The sequence below is a fragment of the Tinamus guttatus genome, unplaced genomic scaffold, assembly GCF_059628265.1.
Source record: "Tinamus guttatus ecotype Peru unplaced genomic scaffold, ASM5962826v1 Tinamus_guttatus_pri_ptg000083l, whole genome shotgun sequence".
NCBI lineage: Eukaryota > Metazoa > Chordata > Aves > Tinamiformes > Tinamidae > Tinamus > Tinamus guttatus.
Genome location: NW_028288617.1, coordinates 4,535,610 through 4,553,410, shown reverse-complemented (window position 1 = coordinate 4,553,410; position 17,801 = coordinate 4,535,610). Strand labels below are relative to the sequence as shown.

At 34.6% G+C, this 17,801-nt stretch overlaps 1 protein-coding gene across 3 annotated transcripts in view; it reads left to right on the top strand.

Annotated features, from left to right (window-relative positions):
* Nucleotides 1–17,801, top strand: part of STS (steroid sulfatase) — a 101,744-nt gene that overhangs the window by 63,081 nt on the left and 20,862 nt on the right. For all 3 annotated transcript variants that reach the window (XM_088520245.1, XM_088520244.1, XM_088520246.1), the window contains 3 exons: nt 3,984–4,121; nt 11,933–12,092; nt 15,187–15,308. In XM_088520245.1, the coding sequence (XP_088376371.1) occupies nt 3,984–4,121; nt 11,933–12,092; nt 15,187–15,308 (420 nt within the window). The remainder of the gene's footprint in view (nt 1–3,983; nt 4,122–11,932; nt 12,093–15,186; nt 15,309–17,801) is intronic.

Here is a 17,801-nt window from a genome sequence, read left to right as displayed (position 1 = left end):
TTGAATAACGTTCATTTTGCTGTTTCCTCCCAAAGAATGCAGTCACTCCTCACTGCTCCTCAGTTGTCACATGGCTGACACTATACAAATTGGCAACGTCACTTTAAGAGAGAAAGAATTCTTTATAATTTCACATAGCGAGGTTGAGGAACAAGAGGACAGCAGAATGTTGACAGTTGCATATTTTGGAGGGATCTTTACCTAAACCATCTTAATGCTCTCATTTATATATATACATATATAAAGTTGCAAAGACAAGGGAAGTGTTGAGTGATCTCATTCCTTTGTTTTCTTCTCTGTTACCACCTAAGTTTGGGCTAGGTTGGATATACATTACCAGAATGGCAAAATGTGGAAATTTGATCTTCAATTCTAATTGCTCAATAGTTTTAGAAGTTATACAGGTCCGTCAGTATTAAATTGACTTTGCTTTTCATGTTACATTTCAAAATCTGTTTTGTTTAAATCAGAAAAAAAAAAAAGTGAACAGTGGTACCCATAGACATCAGTACTGCTGTTCATTTTTTAGTGTATAGCTTTCAAGTAAATCTTTTCAGTAAAGAGTCGTTCCATTTTATTATTAGTTTTAGGCACTGGGGATAACAAACCCTTATTGCTTTAACAGAGCCATTTTCTTTGTGTTTTGGCTTATTCCTTTTACAGATTGATAAAATGTATTAGCTCTTTGCTTCCACAAAGTCCTTTTAATGTTTTATTGCTTCCTGATACCAGAAATGGTTTTGAAGAGGAGGTTAAGCCAGATGAAGGCCCATGGAAGAGCAAATAACATATGATGCACTTCAAGTCATAATTTATGGGTGATGCAATACAGTTCTGCCATCTTCTCTTACTGAGACTCCTTTTTTTTTTTTTTTTTTTTCAATATGCTGTTAAAAAGAGCTAAAGCTTCTGCTGTTGTATATCCAAAACTTTGTGTGGGATTCTTCTTACCTTCCCTGATGTCTAATATAAAGGTATCTATTTTTGAACAAGTTGCCTATCTTTTCTACCAACAGATTAGAAAGAAAGGCCATTTCACAGTTGTGATTAATCCCATCCAAGGGTGCACAGCTACAGTAGGTTAGATTAATCTCCTTGTTTATTGACTGGTATTTCCTTGGAATAGTTGTTTATCAAACAGCTTAACTCTGAAGTCTCACTGAAATCTGTAGACATAGCAATAATGGAAGAGTTAAGGAAAAAAAAGTTTCATCTACTATTAAAAAAAAACAGGAAAAAAATGTATTTTGCTGGTTTTGTAGTATTTGCTTTCAAAATTGATATAGTACTCAGTGTGTGAGTTGTATCTGTTCACAGAGATCCACAATACATTATTTGTATTTTTCTTCTGTTTAGTTACCATTTAGAAATGCTAATATGTTAATATATTGCTTGTGCTAACGGTATCCACATCATTCAAATGCACTTTAATAGGCCTTATCGCGTGGTAGCACACACTTTATTGCTTATTTATACAGTGTTCATTCTAAAAGGTGTCAGTGTTGAAAATAGAAGTCTTGCTTCATTTCTGTGACTGCATTGTATGTCCATTCTCTGATAGCAGTGTGTCATTTGAATTACCACCATATTTACAGAAAAAAAAATGTTGCTAAAATAAGTTGTCATTTATTAATTAGCCCTTATGTAGCTGCACCACCTTCTGTTAAAAAATAAAATAAAATAAAATAAAATAAAATAAAATAAAATAAAATAAAATGAAATTTTGCCACTGACATCAACAGGCTTTGGATGAGACTGTCTATGCATCTTTTTGTTTTTCTGAAACAGGTACTCTTTGAATGTTAGAATTATTCATTCTTTCTTGGGCTGAGTCAACCTACTCCACTTTGTTTCAAAAAAAAAAAAAGATAATAATGACTTTTACTTAAGTAATTGTGATAGGGTGAGAAATTTTTCATTGCTTCTGTTTTTTTACCAGATTAGTTAAGAAATCAAAATAGTCACTATGAAATGACAGCAGATGTCCTTGATCACTAGAAACATTGATGGTCTTTTGTCATATGTTTATTTAATATGATGTATTGTAAGTGGGATTGTTTTATTTTCATTTTATTTTACATGCTAGATGCATTAAAAATTCCAAGTTAATCAATGAAAACTGTGCATAAGATGGCCATATCATTAAATATTTATTTCTTTGTACAATATCATTATTTTTAAAATCAGAGCACCATAAAATTATATATCCCTCCTCCCCCCAATTCTGGGGATTGATATCCTACCTTGCCTATATGCTCCATTTTTTTCTCACTATTGCCATCTTCCCAAGAGACATCATTACCACTTAGTAAGTATAGTGTCCAAACAATTTCATAAGCCAGTGATAAATTGCCTCTTTCTCGATTGGCACTTAGTCCACCTTCAAATGCAAGCAAATGACTTGCCAGATGGGTATGCATGAGCTTTTACCCAAATTTCCCTCAAACTCAACAGCTTTAAAATGTCAGCCTTTGAAACAGATTTTCCTCAGCTCTGTTGGGAAATTTTAACTCCCACAAGGCTTCAAAATTTAGATAAACAAATTCTCCTACTCTTAAATTTCTTATTTGCTCCTAGTTTACAAACTAGAACAATAAGTAACACTTAACTGCTGACATTCCCTTACCCAGTCATTTGAGCTGATAAGAAATGAAGGCGGTCAACCTTTTTTTTTTAGAAAAGCAATTTTCAAATACCATAGCATTAGTAGACAAGTGATTAGAAGCGGGGTGAGATAACTACTCCTTATGCAGAGGAGGAGCATAGCAACTAAAATGATGATCGGAAAATTGTTGAAGAAAGCTACTTCTTTATGAAAGAGGCTCTGTATTTCCAAGTTCTTATCCTGTTTGACACCGTAATTATGCATCAGCTGATGAATTAATTCTTAGTGGACAGATGAACAAATCAAAATTAGTATTCAAATTGGACCATCCTTGGATTTTTAAGTAAAAAGGATAAAGAAAAAAATGGTTGTGAAGACAGAATTATTTTTATACACTCTGGGATATCTGAAGGACATGGTTAAAACTCATTTGGAAGGTGATGTGAGGAAGCACATTCTTATACTTTGGTGAGTTTCCAGGAGCAATAATTTTACATTCCTAATCAGTATAAAATTCACTGGAGCAAGTTACAAAGAGTGGTTTCACTCTCATTCATACAGAAGCTCTCTTAAAAGAATTCAGACTCTCTAAATGGGTTTAAAAGTAATTTATGTGCACTGCAAGGCTCCTCTTCAGTGCCAGAGAAGTGTTAAGGAGCCTTTTGTGCGAATGAAATGTGAGCTTACGGTGCAGTGTCACAGCATATCCATATGGATTCTTCTTTTAAATATGTGCACATGTGTGTCCTTATTACCTTGCACATTCTAAGCTTAGTTGTTGCTTAGTTGTTCATATATGACCAGAAATTAGTGACTGATTACTAGGTTAGATAATGAAATCATGCAGACTTCTAGAGGCATTCCATTCATTAATTCACTTTTCTTTTGGAGAGCTTTATTCTAACATTCACACTGAGATATTTGCCATGCTGCCTCCATAGGTTGCTAGGCAGCAAAGCTTTACCCCCCAGCTTCACCTCCAGATCTGTTCTGCATGCTGTGAGTCTTTCAGATATCCTCAACAGTTTGAATCTTCTTGCTGTGGGGTTTCCTTGATTGAGAACAACTGCTTCCAAAGGTCACTGGCTCTCTGTGGATCAGCCCTTTTCTCTGATGTGCACAAATCTTCTTATTTTTATACTTCCAGAAACCCCGCAGCAATGGAACCATAGTCATGATTGCTATAGACTTTCTGCAGTTGTCCCCTGCTGTATGTTGCATAGTGACACTTGGCAATGTATAATAATATTTTCATGTAAACTAAAAAGTCATAGGGACAAAATATATTTGTACACATCACAGATAACAAAAATAAATAAATAAATAAATAAAAATAAAATCACCCAAAGACATTAAAGCTGTGTTGTTATTGTTTTAGGACAGATTCTGGATGTTCTGGAGAAAAGTAATCTGAACAGCAAAACTCTTGTATACTTTACATCTGACCATGGGGCTCACCTTGAAGAAATCTCTAGTTCTGGAGAAGTCCATGGAGGGTATAATGGCATTTATAAAGGTGAATGTTCTCTGTTGATTTTTAAAGCATATTCTTGAAACTACTTGTTTTTGCTTTAAATGCTTAATATATCTGTGGCTAAAAGTTCTGAACTCCTTTCATCTTAATAATAAGCTTCTCATGACTGCCATTCTGAATCTAAACAAAGGCAAAGCCTTTCTTTTCAAATGTACTGAATATTCTGCACTTCTCTCTGTTGAACTTCTCAGGTTTCCTACTGCCCATTCTGTTCAGATCCCTCCAAATGGCAGCACAGCCTCCCTCTAGGATATGAGCCACTCCTCCCAGTTTTTATCATATGCAAATCTGCAAAAAGGGAAAAAATGTAGAGCCATAAATAGCAAGCAATAACAATAAAGTGATGTTTTCAAATGAAGAGTCTCCATAGCTTTTATCAGTTTATAGCTTTCTGACCCTTAGATTTTAAGGGAGCTACAATAGAAATAGTGAGAATAGAAATGCAACACAAGCAAAACAGGTCATGCCAAAACTGTGAGATTACACACTATCGGATAGATCCCCCTTGGGCTACAGGGTCTAACACCTGAGTAAAACGTGTCCTGTACATATGTGCCTTGCATAACACTTTATGTTGTTAAGAAACCATATGGTTACAGTTTTGTAACTGTAGGCTCAGCCTGAAGTATTTTAGAAGCTCTAAAAAGTATTTGCATTAGAGAATGTCAGACATGAGACACAAGACAAGTGATGACGGGGAGAAAAGAAAACACACACATTAGGGAATGTGTTTTCCTGAGGAGGTTTGATTGAATGGAGTCTTTTCTATTAACCCTTGCAAAATTTGGTATTTATACTTAAAGAAAAAGAACAATTCAATCTATTGGTGTTAGCTGAATTAATGAAAATCTGATTGATAGGGTTAGCTAAGGAAAAAAAATGAGTTATGTAATGGTTTACAGTTGTCACTTAAGCTATGCTGGCAAATACTGCAGTATACTTTGGGAAAGAAAAGAATCAATATATAAGAAACAAAGCTATTGTATTAATAATTATTATTGCATTGAGAAACATTCTTAATGAAATTAAAAAAAAATAAAGACCTATACCATCAGTTTAGTATACTTTCAATCTTTTCTTCCACTCATTCCATCTCCAAGTCATTCCTCAGTTTAATGGGACAGGTATGCTGTGCATCACTTCAAAATGGCAGAAGTGGAAGTGACCAATTAATAATGCAGTTAGCAATTTTAATTTTAATACATAAGGTTTTCTACATATCAACAATCAAGTACAATGAGATGTATTAAATCTTTGTACATCTTTGACTGATCTAATGAAAACCAGGCCTGTGATGTTCTGAAGTCTCAGGCATGGATAGAACAGTTGGCCTAAGAAAAGCGGGTCAGTCTTTACACTGCTTGTGCATTCACAGGGGATTTACTTCATCTGATGAGTAGTCTGCAAAACTGGGAGACAGGCGTATCCTTTTCTCCTTGTCTCTGCTAGATGATCTCAATTACTTACCTTTGTGTGTATGAGCTCTGTATGAATGCAAATATGCGATGAGCCACTTAACCCTCTTGTGAGAGCTGGAGCAGTATATCCTGCAATAATTGGCTCTGTCCTAAATCAAAAGCTCTCAACAGATCTCCATAATTTGAACTCACTAATTTGTCTTGATATCCAGCCAAATCTGTAGCAATAATAAAACCTAAGAAGAGTTTGGAGAGTTAGGCTAGCACCGTAAAACTGAATGCAAAAAAAGAAAAAAAGGGTCATTTTTGTCTGTGGTTTTTACTGCTCTTGATTCTGACTATGGAATAGTCACAATAAATTTGAATATCACTTGAAATTAAAATCTGGAATTAACATAGTGTTTAACTAGTTACTGTCAGCACTGAGCCTGGCTTCTCTCTTCAGTACTCTTTTTGTTCTTCAGAAGATGTTATATAGTAATATGGAAGTGTAAGGATTTCTTTTATTTCCTTTTTTTTTTTTTTTCCCCAGCGTCTTTTTCTTTTCTGGCACTTGTTAGGATCCAAAGACTCAATGAATAAAGATCCCTAAGAAGACCTCCTCCTAATCCTAAATAATATGACCTTGGTTTAAGACTTGAACCCTGACAATTTAGAGTCTACAGAGGGCCTTAGCCCTAGCTATTATAACTTTGCCTCTTAAAGAACAGAGCCCACTAAGTCTTTCTAAGGTATTAGCATAATATGACTTCTTTGGCAATGAATTCCATAATATAGATGAGAAGTCTCTTTTAATATTTTCATTGACCATCTTCTTAAAATTCAGTGCTCTTTTCTCGCTGAGGTAGGAATAATAGTTTCCTATATCTTTTTATAAGGTACCTTCTTATACCTTCCCCAGCTAAACTTTGTTTTTTAGACTTTCTGTCTCCATTGTCCCAAACGCCTCATTCAGAAAAAAATTGTCTGTCTAGTCACTGTTCACCCTTAATTTCATGTTCTTGTTATTTTTCTCATCAACTGCTTCTAATTGCACAGTATATCCTTTTAAAATGGCTTGACAAATACTGTTTGCAGTATTTGCTGTGAAGTTTCACTATCCATTTTTGCTATTGCATTTTAATATTCTCCATTTCATTCAATATACTGTCTATAATCTTTTTATCTTGTTAATTATAGATGTGTATTAAATATAAATCTTTACCTAGCTTCTTTTTTCTTAAATGCATAGTTAATTTTATAATATAATAGGACAGTCTTCAATTCTTTTTACCTTGAATGTGCTTTACCTTGCAGACATTTATACTGAATTAGAATTTGCATTCATCCAGCTTGGTATGAAGTCTGTTCTCATACTCCATTCTCACCCTATGTAACTGTGTCCTATCCACGGATTTCTATTCCACAACTTTATCCTCTTCCAAAATTGGAGTAAATATATTAAAATAGTAAGAGACTTAGTACATAGTAGCATCAAGGTAACTTGCTGTTAACTTTATTTTGCCAAGTGACATACACAAGCTGTTTATTTTATCCTCTTTTTCCTACCCTTTAGTCAGATTTGATTAATGGCAACCTTTTGTATGCTATCCCATGATTAATGCTCAAGAAATTTTTCCTGAAGGTTCTTGTCAAAGACCTTTCAAATATTCAAATCTATATACAGCATCAAAACCAAAAACATAGTAGCTGTTTTCAGTAAGAATTTTTTTTAACAATTCAAGTATCTCTTTCCTGAGTTCCTTAGTGCATGCATGATAATCTAATTTTTCTTGGTTATCTAATTGTTTTAAGTGATCAGTTTCTCTCAGAAAACTGATTCTGACAATCACTGCCTGAGGCTTCATGAACTTCATTCCTGCAACCTGTTTATTAAAAACATATAATTCATTATAACTTAAAACACAAATTATGGCCATATTTATTCTCTTAAAATAAACATTTCCACACTGAAATATGAAACGGATTGTATTTAATTGAACCTCTTCCTAAAAGAGATCGTGTTCTTTTTCTTTTAAGAGAGATGGATTGTTGAGACATTGTTTTCTTATTTGATATCCACAGTACCTGCACTGGCTTCTTAGGTCTTTTCTGTAGCTTTTTCATTAGTATAACACCTGCAATTTTAATATCTCCATTTGAGCTAATCAGTGGAGCTCTCCTTGGAGAGCTCTTCTACTCTTCTTGGAGTAGAAGTAAAGTTAGGATTTTCTGAACTACTTTGCATATCTACTGTAGGATAAAATGAATAGAATATCAGATGTACCTATTTCTCTCCATGGAATTAACAGAAAATTGAAGATAACTAGTCTGAAGGATTTCTAAATATATTTTGATGAATGTCAACCATTGTATTCTTCTTTGGTAGTCCTGATATGTTGCATCCAATTATACTGTGATCGTTTATATATACCATATATACCATGTATACCATATATACCATACCATATATTGGTATACCATATACCATATATTGGACGCCACTCTGTGCCACATGCTCTAGGTGTCCCTGCTTGAGCAGGGGGATTGGACTGGGTAATCTCTAGAGGTCTCTTCCAACCTCAACCACTCTGTGATTCTGTGATTTATATTTCATTCCTTAATGACTTGTTTCTTGAATTAGCTTCAGTATGTTATAACATGAGCCTCTCCTTTTTCATACGTCATAGCAGCAACTGCTGAACACATTGACAACATTTGCCTCCTCATGCCATTTCACAACTTTATATGCAGATACTAGAAGCCCTGCCTTGTTGTCACTTGTTGACATTATCTCGCTCTGTTACTTGTGAGCTTTTCCGTTGAGTGCTTTTGTATCTCTTGTAATTCCAACTGCCAGTTTCTTTTAGATATGTAGCCAGCTATATATTAATTGTGCCTTGAACCACTAACTTAGGAACACCACCTATCTATGAATTTATGAAGTGTTTAGTGCAAAGGATACAGATCCTGCTTGAGACATTTGGCTGTTACACCTAACTGAATGGGTCATGAGTTCTAAAGCTAATGGATAGGAGGTGAAACATATTCTTTTAACTAAGATATGAGATGAAGTGAAAATGGAACTTTGGGATCATGTTGTGGATGACTGCAGAGAGTTATGTCTGTACTCTGCGGTTCCTGCAGATTTTGGTTTTTTTTTTCAGGAAAGGTGAACATAGACTATTATTAAATATGAGACTGAAAAGTGCATCTACTCAGACACATAGATGACCAAATATGAAAATACAGCCTGAGGTGTTTTATCCTCTTTTAAAAACATTATTAGAAGAAAATTAAGAGAATAAAAGTAATACGTAGCTATGCTGTCTACGGGTTGCAGACATACAGACACCCAAATTGCTGCTTTTTCTCTGTTTCAGCCTTGTGAGGTCCAAGCAAAAGACAAAAATAATTAGCCAGATCTCAACACATAGCAGGATTTTATCATTAAATAATAACCTTTTGCAGAATTTTTATTTGCCTTCTAGTTTTTTTACCTAATGTTCCAAGTATTTCTTTGAAATCATGGGTTATTTTTCAAAGGAAAAAAGAAGTCAGAGAACTAGAACAATAATCATATCATGGTTAATTAAATGGTTAAACAATTAAACAGCTGTAGTGATGTCGTTAGTCAGTTTTAAGAGAGATGAAGGTAAGAGAAGACAGTCTCCCACACCGGCCTTTCATTCCTGCCCTAGTTCCCTGATATTCCTAACTAAGAGATATCCAAGAATTATCCTCTAGTTAGTCTTCCAAAGGAAAACAGCAGTCACTTCTTTGGAGACATAAGCAAGGCAAAAGCCCTGCTGTGGAGTCCATTTTGCTTTTTGTACTTCACAGTAGGAACACAGATTTCGTTGTGTGCTCCCTCTGCTCCTGCATAATGCGGAAGTTTTCTGCTGGTATACTGTCGTGACTCAGGAAAAATGTAATGTCAACCTAGGAACTGTGAAAATGATCCAATATCTGGTTTTAAGAAATGGACCACATGAGGGAATGGGATTCACCATTTACCTTAAAATTACTATCTTCCGATTGCACAGGACAGAGAGCAATGCAACACTAAAGACAGAATTTATTTAAACGATCCAATCATCTGGACCACACTATTACTTGGTAGAGACAGATGTACACAAATAAAAATAACTCCACACTTAATGCTACCTATAGTTTATATCAGCTCTTTGAGTTTTCTGCTTGTCTGTATTATCCTGCCAACATCTGTGAGAAATTTGCACAGAACAGGGATCCAGCTGATTAATTAATCCTCTCCCTGGACTAATTTTTCACAACAAAAGCATCTTAGTTTGAGGATATCTGTACTTGTATAGCCTTATACTTTTCTGCGAGTTTTATTCAAACTAAAATGTCACCCCCTCAATAGCATTTTCTGTGATCTATAACACTGTTCTGATACTAACCTCGACACATGTCTACTGGGTAATGCATAATACTTGCCTAACTTTTTTAATGCTAATGACTGTTGTACATGGATAGGTAGAGTCATAATTTCTACAGAAGACACACAGGGTCTCTTGACATCTGCCCGGGACTTTAGCTAACAGTATTAACAACTAATTACTGCTGGGTGAACACTTCTGTCTACTAGGTGATGTGAATTTCAAACCTCACTGAATAACACCGTTACAGAATTAAATCTGAATTTTGTTTAGATATTTGTATTGAAAATCACATTTTTAAAAAGAATGAGGACAAAAATAATATATTCAGTCCATTGCTTACTTAAAGAATAGGCATGATAGATAGTACACAAATGCTTCATGGTGAGACTGGAATTGCATTGAATGCTATGACAGGAATCAGTTCTTAAGACTGCTGTAAAAGGCTGATGGTCTTGTTGAAATCTGAACTTGGCAGTGCTTTCCAACAGCAATATAAGCAAGGATTTCTATAATAAAAAGCCTTAGTTTTCTAATATCAGACAACATAATTATGCATGCCTGACTAGTCCATATTATAAATTCTGATAAAAATCATTAAAAGGTAAGCAAAGAATCATAAGCTAAAGGTTTTTCAGCCACAAAACTGTGTATATAATGGATAAAGATCTATACAAAATATGGTAGTCTGCAAGAAGCTGCCTCTTAACCTTATGAACTGTTTCTATCAAGTGAAAAACCTGTAGCAAGCAGGAGAAAAAAAAAAAGTCGATTCTGAATCCCATAACTCTGAAACAGAAAAGATCATGAAAGAATTGGAAAGTAAGACAATATACATGGAAAGGCCAAGGCTTGACACTGATGAGATTCCAATGTGTGTAGTTCTTTGAAGATCTAAGGAGCAAAGGAGACAGAACTATTTAAGTATTTTGTTGTAATATTTTGTTCTTTTATGTCTTTTTACTTGAAAAGGGATGGTACAGGAAAAACAGGCTCATAATGTTGTGGGGTTTTTTTGTTTGTTTGTTTGCTTGCTTTTTGAGACAGGAGTTGCTGTTGGATTCAGTTTGTGGCAGGAGTTCAATGCGGTTTTCCCTTCTTTCAAACATATATGTGAAAGAGTCTCAAAGTGCCCGGCCCAAAGCTAGGCCTAACCACATCCCCAAACCCTTCTTTTTCCTAGATTTTTTTCACAAGTGTATTAAGTTTTAAAAGAACCTGGAGTGCTCTACAAAATCACATTACTGTACAGACATTAATTACAGCATTTACAATAGTTTTCATACAGAGTTGTGTCAATCACATATTAAGTAACAGTGGAGAACTTGTCAATATGATAAACATCCTTCTCCAAAACATCTGGAGGACCGGGCAGTGATGGATATTGTAGAAGAAAAAGAATTGGTTGCAAATTAATTTTGAATGCAATTAGCTGATAATGCTTTTGATACAACTCTGTTGGTTTAGAAATAGAAAAGATCTTCATAAAATATATCATCATCGTAGCAGATTTCTTCCTTATGCATTTAATTAGAGTTCAGTAGCATAATTAAAATAATCTCCTTTTTCTTTCCATTTTTTAAATCTTTAAGCATTATTTTTAATAAAATATCATATATATCTTTTTGGGGTCATACCGCATATTTCTGGCAATACCAAGAGTTATTTTTCATTCCTGGTTTTAGTCAAATATGCTTATATGTGTCACACATTATGTAGATCAAATTTGCATATTAATCTTCCTCCAAGATAGCTAATATTGTTTGCAAACTAAATATACTTTGTTAGCTCTGTTTAATGTCTTTTAGGTCACTTGCTTGAGAATGATACTGACTGTACATGCAAAGTCTAGATTGGTAAGCCTACCTAATTTAAAAAATACATTTAATGATTCTAGATAGGTAACATGCTTAGTATTCGTAAATGGAGGGGAAATCTTTGAGGGGAATTTATTTTTAAGAAGAAAGCAGTAATTTTCACTTTCATCATTCAGGTGGCAAGTCAACAAACTGGGAAGGAGGTATTCGTGTGCCAGGCCTTCTCCTTTGGCGTGGAGTGATAGAGGCCAGTACCTATATTGATGAACCAACAAGTAACATGGATATATTCCCTACTGTCATCAAACTTGCAGGAGCAGAGTTACCCTCCGACAGGTATTGTCTGTAATTGTCTGTGTTCTGTAGAAAGTTTGATGATCATTTTTTACATTCTGATCATTAAAAGAGATGTGAACATGAATAGAAAAACTAGATTTTAATTATAATTATTTTCTGCTTGTAATAGTATGTTGTCTCTCATATTGACATTCTGTTACATTTTATAGGAACACTGTATGTAATAGAGCTGAATCTTCAGACAGGCCTTTTGACTAAATCATATCACTTACTCAATTTGGTGTTTTTATTTTCTTCATGTAATGTAAAACCTTAAAAGTTTTTTCTTCTATATCTCTTCATCAATCCTTACTCCAACTTCTTTTCCATTCCTCGATGTAATACTAAAATCGTGAGCTAAGGGGATAGTGCAACTAAAAGACAAATGCTAAACCTGGGCATCATGGCAAGATAAGTAGCGATTAAGATATATATATATATATATCTTCTTCATTCTCAGGTTCTCTCCTATGAATACAAATGCAAAAATCCTTAAAATTAGATATTAGCAGCCATTGAATATTGTACGGAGCACTATTACCAGTATATATTGTATATTAGAGATTACTAATCTTTGCTTTCTCCTTACTCTTGCATATTGATACCACTACCTGTTGCAGGAGACATCAAGGGGATGAAAGTATACCATCAAAAAGAACATACTGCCAAATGGCCTAAAATTATTTATTGAAATTAACATATCAAAAATATACTATTCTGCACGAGTGAGCATTTTAGAAACTACCAAGTATAAATTATTTTAAACTTTATGAGTTAAACCTTAGTGTTATGGTCAAACTTTTACATTATACCAAGGCACATAAAAATGCTAGCTAGGTTTTTTGCTAGGATTTATTCTGACTACCAAGAAGCAAATTAATTCCTTACAGAGTTTCTTACAGTCTAATAAGAAAACTCACTAGTTTTTAAAATTTATAAGGTGCTATATTGACATTTGCATGACTTTTGTTTTAGCTTGTTAAGGAGCTTCCGAGACTCAATAACAAATTATCTTAAGTCTCACCTAAACTTCTGCAATCCAAGTCTAATATCTGAAGAAATCTGCCATGGTGTATAAGCTTTGAACACACCTAGTACTCACAGTTTTTGAGCAGAAAGCATCAAGAATCCCTGAAAAAAACAGTGGGAAGCTGATGATGATTCATTGAATGTCTAAAGGAAATGGCAGGGCAAGACAAGGGTAGGACATGAAAAAATAGTCAGGCTTGAGCTTGTAGGGGCAAGCAGTAAGTCAATCAGACCTAAGCAGTTCAGATAGTCCTTAATGTGGCAGATGTTGTGCACTTTATTTTCATATTCCTTGAGTGAAGGCTAAGCACTGTTGTTTTATTTTGATCTCAATAAAAATCCCAATCTTGTGTAACCTTCACCTACAAGTTGTTCCACTCTGATTCTTCTGTGTAGACTAGGTGCTGTAATCACTGCTTCAGTGTAGATCAGAGTGGCTTGTCATGGACTATCCTGAAGCATCTTTTATCTAGCAGCTCAATCATGCCTTACCATGCCACTGAATTCTTCTTGTGAAATAACAGAAACAATTAGGGCTAGGATTTAGTTAATGGAAGGGGAAGTGAAAGAGGGAAGGAGGAGGTATGCCTTGTTAAAGATGAAAAATAGGTCATCAGAAAAAAAACAAAACAAAAACTCCCTCAGATATTCCTCCTTCTCCCCACCTCTCGGCCCCATAATTAGCAAATGTGGAAAGGCAGAAATACTGAAAACATATTACTGGAAACATCCCTCTCCTCATCAAGAGGCTGAAGAAGAGAAGGCGTGCAATAGGCATGCAACTGTCCTGCTTTCGGTGTGATAGTGACTAAGGTTATAGGAGTGAGAAAAAGTGCATTATCCAGGCAACAGAACACGCACATTTAAAGTGGGAAAGTTCCTAATTTAATTGGACCTGCAGGCAAGAATCAATCCTAAAAATATAATCAGAAATCAGAATTACTAGACAACAGTGTAATAGATATATCAGCATGTTTTCCTGCCCATCCTTTGAGAAAAGGGCTACTCATAATAATGTTGTTGCATCTACTTGCTGCCAATATACCTGGTTTATGGCTTAAAAAAGTAAAGGTAGTACGTGTCCTACAATGTTTTTAAACATTAGTTACAGTAATGTGAAAAGATTTTCATGTTGTAATGTAAATTAACAAAGATATTTAAGAGTTTAAGCATTTCTACAATATTTATACAAGACATTGCTCAAAATTCTTAAAAAATAACCTGTGGATACATAAAATCAGGAAAAAGAAATTTTCTCTAATTTTTGTAAAATCTTGTAAAATGTCTTACAAAACTAATAATTCAAACAATGTGAAAGTTGTAGATTCCAATTTTCTCTCCTGTCAATTAATTCCAACTATTCAATGATTTAATTAATGAAGACATTTATGGTGTCTATTATGTTGTGCCCTGCTTATTTTGTAACTTCATTTTAATGCAAATTGACTGATTCCTTCAGGACATAATCATGAGTTCCAGCAGCAGTTAGAGAATTTCACACATGCACGTGCATGTATATACATATATATATATTTGTGGGCATATAAAATAAATACATGTGTGTATATATATGTATATGATATATATGTATGAATAGATATAATTTATAAACATGTATTTCAAACATAGTTCATTTCATTTGTGAAAGAACTAAGTCTGTGTTAATTTTGACATCCATAGTTTACTGGATAGAGTTCTTACTGTTACTTCAGAGGACACTAACACAGCACAGTAGAGATCTCTCCTTAGAGTTACTTTGACTAGACTACTCCCAAACTGCTGGAGCAGGTGTACGTGTCTGGTCACTTTTACAGCAAAAGCAGAGAAAAAAGGAATGAGGAAGCAATCATTGCTAATGGCAAAATTTAAAATTAATGTTTCTTTAAATAATGTAGAAACCAAAGGAGAAGAGTGCCTGAAGGCTTTTATCCAAATTGACCAACTGGAGGTGGCCCATCAGAGGAAGATTTACTTTTTTAAGAAGTGAAAATGCATAGTTATAATATTGACTCGGTGGGGAAAAGTTTGGGTTGTTCTTCTGACTCTGAAATGCTTTCTTAAACAGAATTATTGATGGACATGATCTGATGCCCTTGCTTCAAGGAAAAATTATCCAATCCAAGCATGAATTTCTCTTCCATTACTGTAATGCATATTTAAATGCAGTACGCTGGCATCCAAGAAACAGTAAGTAAATTTGGTGTTTGCATTTTAAATATTTCATATAATTTTTATTGCAGCTTGAAAAGTGTTAGGAAAAATCCTTGGGCTATAGTAACAAATAAATTGTTTAAATCAAATCATCTCCACTTCTTTTTCACTTTCTATTTCGTAGAACACACCTATTTATAGAGTTAATTTGCTTCTTGACATTAATTTGCTGAAGCACATTGATGTTGCCTACCAACATAGTACTGATTATCTGAAATTATTATTTTTTAAATAGCGTTGGATAGAAACTTTACCCACTGATTCACTTCTGTTTAACCAACAGCTTACAGATTCTGGGAGCAATTAACTCAGTCATTTATTTCAGAATATCGCAAGGATTTTGCCTAGCAATAAAGAACTATGGCAAAAGTTAATTCCTGTACTTATACAGGAATACAAGTAAGTAGGTGGATGAGGCCATATCCGCTAATGGTACACTAGAAAGCTGGATAGCTGTACAGCTTTCACTTAATGTCAGCATTCTATTATTATTTGCCAGTATCCAGAAGCGGCTGTGGCATCTCTCATTTTCTATTTGCCTCTTGCCAGTGATGGTAGGCAGGAAAGTAGCATGCAATTCACAACAGACCTCCAGAACCAGACAGTTAATACTCATAAGGATAATACTCTTAAAGAGGTATTCATTATGTAAGAAGAAATACTAGTGAAAAGAAAACATCGAAGGAATCTTTGTCTCTTGTGTGTGTGCAGTGCTTGATCTTTTAGAATAGGAAAGGCCTGTGCTTTTCTTCATCTGTGGTTAGAAGACACTAGAGGATACAATCTTTGAATCATAAAGGAGAAAGAGTCAGGAAAAGATAAAAGAGAACGTGTACAGCTGCTAAGGAAAAAGTGATTTATTCATTAGCTAGGGTACAATACATTCTGAATAAAGGGAGAAAGTTTTCATAAATACATTTTCTTACTGTTATTTTTTTTTCTGAGAAGTCATAGCTCATACGACTGCTTCAGCTTGTGTACTCCACTTTCTTCCCAAGATACTCAAGCTTTAATCCTACTGAAGAAGGCATATACCAGTGGAGTGAGAAGGAAGCAAAAGTTTCCTCAGTAACTTTATCTTTGCCATTGCTACCATGCTTCTGTCTGAAAAGCCTTTGCTTTGGTTCATTTTTGAAGACACTTAGGTTATATAATTTAAAACAGATACCTTTAGTGCATAAGTCTAGTGCATAAAACTTGCACATCTTTCCCTGGGTTGCATGCTTTTCAAAAAGGAGCGCTTCTCATATCATCCAGGAAAGTTCATAAACTTCAAAGTGAACATTTATCACTGTTCAGTAATTTAAAAGTTATATATTCAGAGGCTGAGCATTTCTCATAACTAAATCAATAGACACCTTCATTAAAACATAACAAATCAATGGACATCTTCATTAAAACATTTCTGTTAGCTCAGTAACTACGTTAATTACTTGGAAGGAACATTTAGATGATATATGCCACATAATGCTCTTCTCAACTAGCTTCTTAAAATTTAGATCTTATATATAGAGAGAGACTATAGAGACTTCACAGAATCTCAGAATGGTTGAGGTTGGGTGGGACCTCTAGAGATCATCTACTCCAACCCCCCTGCTCAGGTATGATCACCTAGAGCATGTAGTACAGAGCCACACAAAGGCTCTGTGAACATCTCCAGAGAAGGAGACTCCACCACCTCTCTGGGCAGCCTCTTCTAGGGCTCTGACATCCTCACAGTAGAGAATTTCCTTCTACAGAGTTGAAACTTCCTGTATTTCAGTTTGTACTCTTGTCCTATCACTGGCCACCACAGAGAGGAGTTTAGTCCCATCCCCTTTAAATTCTTCCCTTAAGTATTTATACATATTGGTAAAATCCCCTCATCCCTTGAGGAGAAGAATCTCTCTTTTTTTCTGCCTTCCTTCTTTCTCACCTACAGAGAAATCAATGCTATTTTCTTCTTCATCTCACTTAGATTTACTTACAATTTCCTTAATACTAAAATTGTTCGAATATGATCATTATTCTTCATAGCCTGAATGAAAAAGGAATGAAATATCAAATCATTTATTTGCTCATAAATCATGTCTCTGTCACGGATATGTACATGCTGTCTCTTTCTATCAGTGCCTTGGAAATGATCAAGACATACAGTCAAAGTCTTTGAAGTATGGTCTCATTTATGAAACCTTATAAATATGTGTAATTTGTTTATCTATTATTTATATGGAAAAGACAAAGAGCTAAAACAGCTTCAGCAAAGTGCTGTGATTTCCCATTTATTCATATACATTCTCCAAGCTGCCTGGTGTTCCATACAAGTACTGATATACAAAAATACCACCTGTGTAAAAAAAAATCATTTGCCAAATCATGTGGTACTTTAAATACTTATGTTCTTGAACCAATTTTTGAAACGTTTGACATTTTTAAAAGGCACTCAGTGGTTCCTTGACTGTCTTCAGCTAAGCCACTGAAGGTTTTATG